The 13977-nt window shown below is 40.1% G+C and overlaps 1 protein-coding gene across 3 annotated transcripts in view; it reads left to right on the top strand.

Annotated features, from left to right (window-relative positions):
* LOC105479487 (collagen type XIX alpha 1 chain) overlaps positions 1–13977 on the top strand; it is a 334678-nt gene that overhangs the window by 288707 nt on the left and 31994 nt on the right. For all 3 annotated transcript variants that reach the window (XM_011737482.3, XM_011737483.3, XM_011737484.3), the window contains exons 41-46: positions 439–492; positions 5028–5072; positions 8816–8860; positions 8965–9027; positions 13203–13238; positions 13371–13415. In XM_011737482.3, coding sequence (XP_011735784.2) covers positions 439–492; positions 5028–5072; positions 8816–8860; positions 8965–9027; positions 13203–13238; positions 13371–13415 — 288 coding nt within the window. The remainder of the gene's footprint in view (positions 1–438; positions 493–5027; positions 5073–8815; positions 8861–8964; positions 9028–13202; positions 13239–13370; positions 13416–13977) is intronic.

Raw genomic sequence — 13977 nt, 5'->3', positions numbered from 1 at the left:
AAAGATGATAAACACTGCTTTGAGTGTTCCATCTTCATCTACTCTTAAACAGTTTATTCTTATTCTCTGAAAATCTAGCAGCACCAGGTAGCTCACAAATTGGCAAACTTTATTAAAGCCCCATCTTTCATTCTAGTTCTTATTGAAATTGGAGTTATCACTGAGCAGAGGGATTCATTCTGATTAGATTCTCAATCAGAATAAAAATGATTAATCAGAAAATATACCTCTCCGGAGAATAGCTTTCACTCTCAAACTATTTTCAAACACCAAATGCAGTAATACGTTGCTTAAAAACAGGGCATATCATTTCCTTGCTAAATTACACATCAATGTTTGGGGTGGGAAGGTTAAGCAAAAAATATCTTTGCTTTGGAAACCAATGCTTAAAAACATTTTGATTATTGCTCCTGCATTTCTTATGTTCATATTTAACAGGGAGAGCCTGGTGCAATGGGGTTGCCAGGATTAGAAGGATTTCCAGGTGTAAAGGTAAGCACAGAAGTTAGAAATGTGTTCATTTATTCAACATTCAAAATTGTTTACTGAGCACCTAATGTGCCAAAAACTGTTTTAGGTTAGGAATATATAAAGGAACAAAACAGACAAAAATGTATGTACTCATGGGACTTACATTCTAGCAAAAGGATATAGAAACTAAAAGAATAAACATTTTAAAATTACATCTTATTGTTGGGGCTATGGAAAAAAACAAAAAGTAGATTGGGTTAAGGAGGATCAGGAGTGCTGAGGGGGTAGGAGGGCAGTATCTGAGCAAAGACCTGAAGGAAGTGAGAGGGAAAGCCAAGTCCCCTCCAGTCTGGAAGAATAATGTTCCAGGAAGAGGAAACAGCAGGTCTAAAGACCCCGAGACATAAGATTTCCTGATGTGTATCCAAAGAGACCAGGGGAGGGAGTGAGGGGAGAGTCGTAGAAGATGAGGTCAGAGCGGCGGGGGTGGAGGTGAGAAGTGGACTCCTCGTGTAGAGCAGTGCTACTCAATGTACAGCCAGTGGAGAACCAGTGCCAGTCTGCAGACCCTTTGTTATGGGTTCGGTGGCAAGGTTAGTACAGAGACCGAGAGTAAGCACCTAAAAACATGTCCAGTAATTAGTCTAAAATGTCTGGCAAGCATGTGATGGTAGAATTATCTTTGTTCATGATATATTAGAAAATAAATAAGAGATTGCTCTTTTACCGCAGGAAGTTTGAGACACACTAATAAAAAGGCTTAACAGTCATTACAAGGCCTTTATCTTTCACTCTGTGTAAAATGCAGTCATCAGTGATTTCTGAGTAGTGGCATGAGGGAACTTGCAGCCAGAGGGTGTGCAAGAGTAGAAGTAGGGAAGCCAGTTAAAAGATATCCAGTAATCCAGGTGCCAGTTGATGTTGGCTCAGATCAGAGAAGAAACAGTGGAGACAGTGAGAATGCCTCAATATGGATATATTTTGAAGGTAGCACTGATGGGATTTTCAGATTGATTGGATTATTACAGAATGAAGAGGAGTCAAAGAGGACCCTCAGTTTTATGACCTGAGCAGTTTGCAAAATAGGGCGGACATCGTCTGAAATGAGGACAGCTATGAGCAAGGCCTATTTTGAAGGGGTGGAATTATCAGGAGTTTAATTTTGTGCATGAGACCAAATTTGGAGATATCCGTTAGACAGCAAAGTGAAGGTATTGAGTAGGCAGTATGATATAAAAGTATGGAGTGTGGAAAAGAAGTCTAAGTGGAGATATAAATTTGGCTGTTCTAAGCATAGAGATGCTGTCATAAAGCCGGAAGACTAGATAAGATTACCAAGGGAATGACAATAGAGTTTTTAGAAAGAGAAAAGAGTCAAGGATTGAGCCCCGAGGCCCTCCAGTATTAGGAGATCAAGAAGAAAAGGAGGAAGGAGCAAGGAAGACTAAGAAGTAACCAGGGAGGTAGGAGAAAAACTTGGTATCCTATAATCCAAGAGAGAATAATGAATCAAGGGCAAAGGAGTGATCACCTGTCTCAAATACTGCAGATAGGTCAAGTAGAATGGGGATGGGGCCAGGTAGAAAGGTCAAGTATTGAACATTGGATTTAGCAATGTAGAGGTCATGGATGACCTTGACCAGAGAAATTATTATTTCACTATATTGTAGGAGCAACTGTGGACTTGAATGGATTTAAGAGAGAACAAGGAAAGAAAATAGAGACAGCAAGTCAGTATAAATAATGCTCACAGAGTTTTGCTACAAAGGCTAGCAAATAAATAGGCCAGAGGCTACTAGAGGAAGTAGGGTCACCGTTTTATCAGATAGATTTTGAAGATAATAGAAATATCAGACTGCTTATATGCTAAAGGAATGACTCAGTAGAGGGGAAGATGGGGATGATGATGCTGGAGAGAAAGGAGAGAGTGCGCAACCAATGTCTTTAAGTAGCCTAGAGGGGAGGGGACCTAGTGCATATATGGAGGGTTTGGCTTCAGAGAGAATAGTTTATCTACAGTGAAAGAGGAGAAAGCAGAGTATGGGGCAGAGGCTGACAGGTGAGAAGATGTATTGGATGGAGTCTACAAAAGTTGTTTTCTGATTGCTTAAATTTTCTAAGATAAAGAGGAAGCAAGACCATTATCCAAGAGCAAAGTAGGGAAAGAGGTTGGGGATTTAGGGAGAAGGTCCTCTAGGAAAGAGAGAGGGTTCAGGGACCTCAGAAGTGTGATTAGTGCTCAGCTCTAAGGACCCTCTTGAGGTTCATGGTCATGAACAGAAGTGAGACTTCTCAACAAGACTACGTGTGCTGGCAGGGCACAGTGGCTCACGCCTGTAATCCCAGCACTCTGGGAGGCCAGGCGGGCAGATCACCTGAGGTCAGGAGTTCAAGACCAGCCTGGCCAACATGGTGAAACCCCATCTCTACCAAAAATTAGCCAAGCATTGTGGCAGGCACCTGTAATCCTGGCTACTCAGGAAACTGAGGCAGGAGAATTGTTTGAACCCAGGAGGCAGAGGTTGCAGTGAGCCAAGATCTTGCCATCGCACTCTAGCCTGGGCAACAGAGCGAGACTCCACCTCAAAAAAAAAAAAAAACACACAGGACTACATGTGCTTTTCCAGCCATGTTCAGACATTCAGGTAAAGACACAGAATAGGAGGGGAGTTGGATTTAAACAATGTTCTGCTTTTGACAGATGAGTACTGGAAGGAATAATGGGACAAGACCCTTATTGGCTTATTGGCATGCACAAGGGATTGATTATAACAAGTAACCATGGTATTTTAACTAGGCAAAAAAAGAGGGAGAGGCCATCCAGGGAGTGAAAGATAACAAATGTGTACCATCAATGGATTAGGGTTTAGGGGTTCAAGGTACTCAAAGAGTGAGTTAGAATAATGTGGAATGGTGGTCCAAAGTTGGAACGCATGAAATTGAGATTATGGATGGGCAAAAAATATTTTTATTGACAAAGTGCCAGGTGTAACTATGAAAATAAGAGGCAAGTTTGTTCGACGATAGTGGTTAAGGAATGAGAGGCGTGAGGCATGCAACTATTTCATTGAATGAAAAGTTCTAATATATTAATTTTAAAAATGAAAATTTCATAATTCAAAAGGAACAGAGGGAAATTGATGTGTATTGCCTGTTTATGTCCTTTACCCAATTTTTCTACTAGTTATTTTTTTCTTTTTGAGGATGGTTATGCTTCATATCTTAAAGACATTACTTCTATCTTATGTGTTGGAGTTTTCATCCTAGTTGGTCTTTGCCTTTCATTTTTATGTTGAATCTTATTGTAAATATAACCTTAATGTAGTCAAATCTAACACTATTTTTCTTTATGATTTCTTGTTTTGCTTTTATGCACAAAATGACTTTTACTTTTATTTTCAACCAAGATCAGAGTGTCACTAATATATTCTTTGAACTCTTTTATAGTTTATATTATTTTATTTTTATATAAATCTATGTGGAATTCATATGGGATATAATATAAAGAGAAGAATCAAACTTTTTTCAAAGAAATTATCCAATTATTAGAACTATTTGTTAAATAAAATCCTGTTATAAATGCTAGTCTGTTTCTGATATTTCTGTTATAGTATATTGATATGCTACTTAATCTTATGCCAATATTCCATTATAGCTTTATTTATTATATGTTTAAATGTTGATATTACTAGTATCTCTTTATTATTCATTTTTAATTTTTTTATCCTCTCAAGTTATTATCCCAAGTAAACTTTAGTATCATTTGATCAAACTGCAATTTTGTAAGAATTGCATTAAATTTATAAATTAGTTTAGTTAGCAATGACACCTTTACAACATTGTCTTGCTCTCCAAGAACAAAGCATATCTCTTCATTAAATCAAGCCTTTTATGTCCCTGAGTAAAGTTATGAAGTTTTTTAAATTCAGTTTCTGCCCAATGAAATTGCCATTTTATTATCCCATATATATAGTCGTTAGTATTTTTAGCATTGTCAGCTTTATCTAAAATATCACATCGGCTCTTAAAAGAAGTTGAGTCACTCTGTTGTTCAGAGCAGTTCAAAGGATCTTCTAATTGGCCAAATGAGAACTACAAATCATTAGCTGTAGATCATTTTATTCTAACTCTACATCCAATGAGACAAGGATAGGAAAAGCTTGTTGGAAGACACTCAAAGTGCTTAATCTTTTGAGTAAGAGTAATTATCTTTTGAACATGTGGAATAAAAATATTGACTGATTTTAGCTATAAGTATGTAAAGGGACATTAAAATAGGTCACAGAAATGATAACATCTATGCTTGCTTTCATTAAAACTATTATTTACTTTAGTTTTATGGAAAATAAAAAAGCTGTAACAAGTTCAGCTGGCAATTAGCCACTCAGTTTGCTATTTTTCCATCTACACACTAGCTTCACCCCAGCTAATATCAGTAACACTTATCAGATCCGAAGGAAAGCTTTACCAAATCCAAATTATTATTTGAGAATTAATTTCATAACTAAAGACTTCATTGATGTCATTAAAGTAGCAATATTTTTAAATCCCAACAGGGAGATCGAGGCCCAGCAGGTCCCCCGGGAATAGCAGGGATGTCGGTGAGTTCAGATTATTTCACATAATTTTCACAGGTAAACGGTTCTATCTCCATGATACACCTGTGGCCAGGGATCGAGACGGGCAGGCGAGCATACCATAACTCCCATGGCATTAGGTTCCTAACAATTCTAGTTTCATAAATAATGCCACCTGTATTTTCCACCTCCAGAATCCTCTATTTCTTTATTTTTTTTGTTTGTTTTTTGTCCTCTTTTATTTTCTTCCCAAGCCACTTTCATGGAGGGGAGAGGAAACCCAGTTACTATACATTAATTTATGAGCACAGCTTTGGAGAGTTTATTGTGTTTCTCTATTCTTGTCATATTTCAAGGTTTCTCAGTCTTCAAAAGACAGAGTTCTTATCCTCAGGCATGTACTTCAAGTTCCTTGTATTAAGTTGCAATCTGCCTGAGTTATTCCTTAGCCCGGTGTTATTAGCAGAGCTTTATTGCTGCTAATGTTTCCTCGTAAACTAGCCCTTCAATCCTCTCAATCATTTTTGTTGCTCTCTAGTGTCAAACGTTTTAATCTCATCAAGGTCTTTTCAAATGAATAGGAAGTGCTCCAGAAAAGGCTGAAATTATTTCTCTGAACCCTAGAGATCATTCTGATCTTCATTCATGATGCTTTAATTAAAATTTTGTGGTCATGCTTTATGAATAAGAGGCCATTTATCCTCTTTCTAGGTGCCCCTGCAGGGCAGGTCCAGGATAACATTACAGGAAAGTCAATGGAAACCATGGGCTTGTATCACAAGAAAATAAGAAGATAAGATAAGGGCCCTAAAATCACCACCCACAGTCACCCACTGAGATCTACTGACACCCAGCACCACCCAAAGCCCGGCTCATCACCCACTGCCATCCCACAAAGTACTCAGAGCCACTTTGCTTCACTCCATTAACTTCTAAGTCTAACAACACAAAATAGAGCCTCATCCATCATCTGCATCCTTTGTAGATGATGACATTCCCTTACTTAGCCATTATAGATCAAGTCAAATATGTGTATGACTGTAAAAGTAGCATGAAAATATCTTCTTTGAAAAGCCCTTCCAAATTTTTTATAAAAGGAAGTATTCTTGAAAGTTGACTACACACTTATTTCTATTCCCTCACCACTGCCCCACTCACAGCCATTGCCAGCAACATATTTGGAAATCAGTTTCTGGAAGTGTCCTTAGAGAACCCTTACAACCTGTTCCTCTTATACTCACATCCTGTGATTTGAATTTTTGTTTCCTTGTGACAAAATAAAGCTTAATTTTTTCATTGTATTCACCCAGGTGTGTCTACAAATTACATTTTGCTATTACCCTAAATTAAGCTTATCTTCTAGGAAAAAATACTGGCCACCATCGAAAGTATTTAAAAAACGTGCAACAGTGGCAACAGGCAATCCAAATGAGAAATTCCAAATATGTTTTTCAAAGAGGCAGCATTATTAAGATAAGAGGCTAGCCTGCCACTTAGTTGGATGTCTGAGATCTGATATATTTACTTAAAAAGCAGTTTTCATATGTCATAATTAAAAACATAAACTGACTAGGCACGGTGGACTCACGCATGTAATCCCAGCAGTCTGGGAGGCCAAGCTGGGCAGAACACTTGAGCCCAGGAGTTAGAGACCAACCTGGGCAACATGGCAAAACTCTGTCTCTGCAAAAAGTGCAGAAATTAGCTGGGCACCTTTAATCTCACTGCTTGGAGGCTGAGGTGGGAGGATCACTTGAGCATGGGAGGCAAAGGCTGCAGTGAGCTAAGATTGTGTCACTGTACTCCAGCCTGGGCAACAGAGCAAGACCCTGTCTCAAAAAATAATATAAAATAGAAGCATTCACTGACAATTAAATAAATAGGAAAGGGTAAAAAATTTACATACTACAAATACGTTCAGTTAAAGATGCATATTTGATTTTTATAACTGGCCCTTCTGTGACTCAGAAGATAAAATCGTTAAAAGAATCTAGAAATAGACTATGGTGATGGCTAGATGACAGTGTGAATGTACTTAGTGCCACTTAAGTGTACACTTAAAAATGGTTTAGAGGGTAAACTTTAGGTTATGTATATTTTACCATGATAAAAAATTTTTTTGAAAAATGGTGATTGTTCTAGTTGAAGCAAGGCTGGGGCTTGCCCACGCAGACACACTGGTCACTCAGCTGATTACCAAGGGGACCCAATCCTGCTCTTCTAGAACAGATCAGTCTATCCCTTTCCAGTATATTCAGGGCTACCCAGGGATTTCCCCTAGAGCTTCTTTCTTTGCCTTTCTCTGAGGATGGCATGTGGGTTTGCAGGAGGAAGTGCCTGTGAGTGCTGGTGGTGGGGTGGTGGGGCTTCTGGTCAGCACGCTCTCCCCTGGATGCTCTGAGTTCTCCGCTGGTCCTACCTGACCTTAGGGATGACTTCCATCAATGTCCCTGATCTCTTCGTCTCAGATCCCAATGCCCGAGCCCTCCATACCCGCCATGTCCCACAGTAAGAATCTTCAGGACATTGGCCTTCTCAGCTCTAACACATCTTCCCACTCAGGCCCCCAACAACTTCAGCACACACAAGCTATGGGGACCCAGGGATGCTCTCTCTAACTCTCTGTCTGCCTAGCTTTGCCACTCAGCACCGTATCTGTACCTATGGAGGGATCTTCTTCCAGAATTCTAAGCAGCAAGTTGGAAAAAGCCCATTTCTTTTCATATTTCTCCAAAACCTCCTTGGCTTTCTCAGGTCTCAGCCCCATACCTACATCCCACATCGTCCGTCTTTCCCAGCCACATTAGGTCCAAGGGACAGGAGGTGGTTCCTTCTCAGAGGCAACCCCACAAGCCTCACCTGCACACTTGGGCCTTGTGTGCTTTCAGTCTCCACTGGACCATCTGCCCCTCTCATCCCTTCCTGTGGTCTGTCTGCTCCAGGATCAGTCGTCCAAGCCACGGTGTAGTGACACAAACTAACCTGTTTCTTTTCCTGCGAACAAAACATGGCTTTTCAAATCAAATATGATTTTTTCAGGTTGTCTTACTATGAACTTAAAAAGTCTCTTGTGAAACTCAAAGCCTAGAAAAAAACTTCTTTGATGCTTTGTGCGCATTTCTCCACTCCCAAAGTAAAGAGGAGCTGCCAGGAAAATAAGCACAAGAGGGATTTCCAATAGTGATGATACTTTGGGCTAATATTTTCAAAAGTATTCTCCTCTCCTACTCTCCACCATCCACACAAATATGTATTCAAAGAACTGCACCCCAGTCTGAAACTTACGGCCTGTGGAGTTGACTGTATGTTCCCCAGACTCTGTCCCCTTAGAAATGCCACTTTATTTATTTATTTATTGAGATGGAGTCTCACTCTGTCACCCAGGCTGGAGTGCAATGGCATGATCTCAGTTCACTGCAACCTCCGCCTCCCAGGTTCAAGTGATTCTCCTGCCTCAGGCTCCCGAGTAGCTGAGATTACAGACACGTGCCCCCATGCCTGGGTAACTTTTGTAATATTTTTAGTAGAGACAGGGTTTCACCATGTTGACCAGGCTAGTCTCGAACTCCTGACCTCAAGTGATCCACTCACCTCGGCATCCCAAAGTGCTGGGATTCCGGACGTGAGCCACCACACCTGGCTAGAGATGCCACTGGAGAGCATCATCCTTGGGAGCACTTTAAACTTAATTGGGGTTAGGGGAAGAGAAGCGTATGGTGTCGTTCAGCAATTTGGCTCCTAACATTTCTCTTCAATTGCCTTGCCAGGGGAAACCTGGAGCCCCAGGGCCTCCAGGAGTTCCAGGGGAACCGGTGAGTTAGCAGTTACTTTCGTGACAGTTGTACTTGTGTTGTACTTGCATGCAGTTTTAAAACATTGCTTGGCAATTAATTTTTGTCTGTGGATGTGTTTATAGGGTGAGAGAGGACCTGTTGGAGATATAGGTTTCCCTGGACCAGAAGGACCCTCAGGAAAGCCAGTAAGTACTTCTTACTACTTGAAATATGCTACTTAGAGAAATGCTCTAACATTATCTGCTCATCTACCACCTCAGAAATTCTGAGATTTGAATAAGCAGTTTCCAAGAACTAAGAAGATTGTGCAGATGGATTTTTGATGGCATGGGCGGAAGTTCTCATTGAGTTCCCTAGATATGTGTGTGGTATCTTTATGTCTTAAACAGTGTTGAAAACAGTGAGAGTTTTAAGTGTCAGGAAATCTGACTCATTATTTTTTAAGCCTAATGTTTTCAACAGACTTAAAGAAAATATAATGGCCTGTCACGTCCTAAAGTATAAAGAAAGCAAAGACTTATAGATATAATACCTGTATGTTAAGCCAAATCCTAAAGTAGAAGTTATTTTCTCAAATTTCCTCCTTTGTATACAGGCCTTGTTTTCTTACACTTTCATAAATGACTACTGGTGAATGTCTCATCCCCTTGTGTCCTAAAAGAGCTCTTGGTTACTGATCTGTGGTATTGATGTGACATTGTAATAATCATTCTGACTAGTTCAGTCCCACATAAATTCATCTAGTCACTGCTGTTTGCTGAGAATGTGTGGGCCCTTAGCGAGGGGATCTAAGATGAATAAAACACACCTCACTCTCGGAGTTACGCTTTATAGAAGGTCACTGCTGATTTATTTGCTGTGGTGTGTACGGGAAAGAAGGCGAGGTGAACAAGCAGCACAGAATTCAAGAGGCCAGTTCGGCACCTCTGTGAAACCTTCAGGGTTGGTGGCCACCATTTCCCCACAGAAGACAACATGAAGAAAATGCAATTTAGAGTCAGGAAGATCTGGGTCTGAATTATGGCTCAAAGGATTTTATGAGTCACTTAAGTGCCATGACATATGGAAAGCATTTCCAGTGCCTGGCTATGGGAGGTACTCAATAATATTAGTTTAATTCACTGCCCCCTCTTACCTCATCATTCCCATCCCCTGCAAGGCATATCATTAAAGCCTGCCATTGAGTGCCTAGGAGATTATGCAAAAAGCAATTCGTTCATCACCAGATATTTCTTGAACACCTCCTACATGCTAGGCACTGATCTAGGTGCTAACAACTCATAGCTTTTGCATTCTAGTATAGGAAAACGGATAAAAACAACACACACACACACACATACACACACACACACACACAGTCTCAAGTAGAGGAAGGTATAAGTAAAATAAAGCTCTGGAATATTCAAATAGTGAGCTCAGAGAAGATTTGCCTGCAATTTGAGCAGAAACCTGCATAAAGTGAGAAGTCAAGCCATGGGACGGTCAGGGGACCATTGTCTCAGGAAAAAGAAATGGCTGGGAGAGAAACGAGCCTGATGAGGTCAAGAACCTCATCAAAAGGCATGAAGTCAGGAATGAATGAAGTGAAGGAAGAGTGGGAAACATACGGAGGGAGATGTAGGCAGTGGCCAGACCATGAAGAACTTCCAAGCCAGGGAATGAAGTTGGGATTTCATTTGAAATATGATGGAAATCCACTGGAGCTTTTGTAGCAAAGAATGAAAATGATTGAACATTTTCAGGATCACTCTGACATTGTGTGGAGAGTAGGCTGTAGGGAGCAGGGTAGAGGAAGACAGAGCAGTAAGAAAACATCTCCATCGTCTCCACAAGAAGTAATGACAGTGGGAACAGCCATGAGTAGAGGAACTTAGGATGTACATTGAAGGGAGAGACAGCAAGCAAGAAAACTTGCTGGTAGACTAATCTAGCAAAGTGTGAGGGAAAGAGACCAATCACAGCTGTGGTGTAGGGTCTGAGCAACAGTGTGAGAGTGCTGCTGTTTGGTGAAATGGGGCAGACTGAAGGTAAGTAGGTGGGTTTGGGAGGGAGAGCCAAGAGTTCTGTTTTCGATGTGTTCATGTTGAAGCACTAGTAGATATTCAGGTGGAGATGTCAAGTACACAATGAATATTTAGGAGAGGCCAGGATTGGGGACACCAATTAGGGGATCTAAACCTGAGCCTGGAAAAGTGGAGTCACTGTGGATAGTAAGGGAAGAGAGCACTTCAACTGTTAGGAAGAGGACCCAACAAAGAAGGCTAAGAAACTGCAGCCAGAGAGACCGGAAGAAAATCAGGCAAGTGAGGTTTCCTGGATGTCAAGTGAACTGTTTTAAGAGAAAGGAGAAAGGAGTGATCAACAAACAGATAAGTAACATGAGGGCTGACAATTCTCTACTGCATTAGAAATGTGGAGGTCATTGGTGGGAGAGATCACCGCATTTTAGTATCTTGGTAAGAATGATCCAGTTGAGAGAGAAAAATTTGATGACAAAGGAGAGTGAAGACTACTTTGAGTAGAACTGGTATACTCACAAGTGGGAATGGTCTTAACTGGGAACAGGGGCATGTCACCCTTCCTAACTGTGGGGTGTGGGGGTGCCAAAGTTGGGGTGCAAATCCATGAAGATTGATGCAACTGGTGGAGGGATGGTGAGAGGGGTATCTTTTGTTTATTAGTGAAAGAAGAATGGAGGTCTTCCAAGTGTGAGGAGTGGGGAGGTGATGATGGAGCTTGGAAGAGACAGGAAAATGTGTGAAAGAGTACTTCTGGAAAGATAGAAGGGGAGTCAAATTGAGAAATACAGTAGGATGACCTGGTAATGCTGAGGGGGCTGCTTGCAATCTGCTGTTGTACATTTAGGTTGGAACAAGCGAGCAAAGATACATGGTTTTCTTCAGCCACTCTGCTGCTCAGATGCAGACATGAGGTAGGCAGAAAGTTGGATGTACTCAGGAATGGGGCTCTGCCAGATGAATGAAATGAGGGTAGAGAGGAGCAAATATATATGAGTTATTGTAAAAATCTCTGAAAGCAGGGCTTCCCTGCGGATAGAAAGTAACACCTTCCTATACAAAAGAGAACACTCATGATAGTCTTTGATAAATTACTGGAGACAAAAAACAGGTTATAGGGTTACTTCTTTTCTTATATTGTTACCAAAAACATGAACTACACTTTTACACTAGATTTATCTTCTTTTATTCAAGTGACACAGCTGTTTCTTTCACATCCTCTCCTTAATCAGCTTTATCTTTGTTCCTCGTGTGTCTGAATGTAATAAATTCTTTGAACCATACACTTCAGGTAACATGTTCTTAGTTAACGTACTCTCAATAATTCCCAGGATGGTTCAGAAAGGTTGGCGAACTATGGTTGGGTTGTCAACTGTGACAGATTTCAGCGTAATTTATAGCAGTTCTTTGCAGTTCCATCCCACAGAATCCATTCCAGCACAATAAAAGTCCCTCGGGCTTTTAGAGGAGCATGTCCATGCAATTGCCTGCTGGCTAAGAAATCATATTCTTCACCTTGATCTTCCTCTTCAAATCAGATCTCAAAAACACACCTGCTGTTGGGCCCTAGGTATTTGATTTGACCTCAAATACTTTTCCTTCTTATATCTCCCAGCCAATAGTTCTCTCGGTCTTAAAATCTTTAAGCAGGACTAGGCTTCATTATCACTTCTAGAACTCCCTATTAAAGTTCAAGAAACTTCCAGTTTTCTAATAAAAAGTAACTATTTAATACTGCCAAAAACCATGATTATACATTTCTTGCTTTTCTTTCATATTCCTGACTGAAAAATAACAATTTCTGACAGTTTATTTCATAGTACAATCATACTCTGGCCATGTTATGAAATTTCCCCAGCAGCAACTGAGACCATTGACTGAGAATGATACTCTGTGCTGGAAAACCTGTTAGAAGGTAACAAAAATGTCATACTCCAGCCAGCTATGCCATGAGGCACCTTCTTATTCTCAGGATGACCTAACAGAAAAATAAAAAAGGAAAATAATCTTTGTTCACTATTTATAGAGGACCATGCATTTTTCATGTTATTTCACTTAATTCTTAGTTTTAAGGTTATTTATTTTCCTCACTAGTGAAGAGGCTGATGCTATTGAGGTTAAGTAAATTGCCCAAAAAGGTTAATGGGACTAGTAAGTGACAGAGTCAGAATCTGAACTCAGGACTGTCTGATTCTATCTATTTGTTTTCCATTTTACCATCTTGCTTTACCAAGCTCTCAGTAGAAATATGATTAAGGAACTGTCCTTGAAACTTTACTCTTTTGTTGTGTTTAACTATGTTAATGCAGAATTAGAAATATTAATCCTTTTTTTCTTTATAGGGAATAAATGGAAAAGATGGAATACCAGGTGCTCAGGTATGGGAAATATAATTTAAAATAAAAATTATAATGGATACTGCATCCAGAATACCTACCAACATTTAGATCAATCAGACTGATGAAAAATCTTGGCAAGGAGTGATTTTCATGTTGGTATCTCTTTTTCAGGGCATCATGGGTAAGCCTGGAGACAGAGGCCCCAAAGGAGAACGTGTATGTATATTACTATTGTGATTTTTATGCAAGTCTGTTACAACTGTCCCATCATTTGAGTCACACAATTATGTGTGTAGACCCCTGCAAATCACCAAATCTATAAAGGCTAGGGTGTAGGTGATCCAAGATCTCTAGTAGATATTAAATATGACAAAGGACTCAGAGCAAGTTATATGGTTACATCTATGTAGTTGGCCTTTGTACCCAGCCAAGTATACTTTGCTATTTAAATTAGGAAAGCTTTATTATCCTCCTGTCTCAGACATATATCTCTACTATAACCATCACCCATATTCTTTTTATCTAGAGTAAGGTTTCTCAACCTCAGCACTGTGATTATTCAGGGACAGATAATTGTTGTGGTTGGCTCTTTTGGAATTGTAAAATGCTTAGCAGCATCCATGACCTTCATCCACTAGATGCAGTAGCACCACCATCCCTCCAACTGTGACAACCAAAAGTGTCTCTGGACATCACCAAATGCTTCTTGGGAAGCAAAATCACTGCAACTGAGAGCTGCTGACATACAGAAAAACTAAGTAGAGTAAAGAAGGTGGTG

Source organism: Macaca nemestrina, chromosome 5 (genome assembly GCF_043159975.1).
Source record: "Macaca nemestrina isolate mMacNem1 chromosome 5, mMacNem.hap1, whole genome shotgun sequence".
NCBI classification, from domain to species: Eukaryota; Metazoa; Chordata; class Mammalia; order Primates; family Cercopithecidae; genus Macaca; species Macaca nemestrina.
This window is presented reverse-complemented; position numbering and strand designations above follow the sequence as displayed.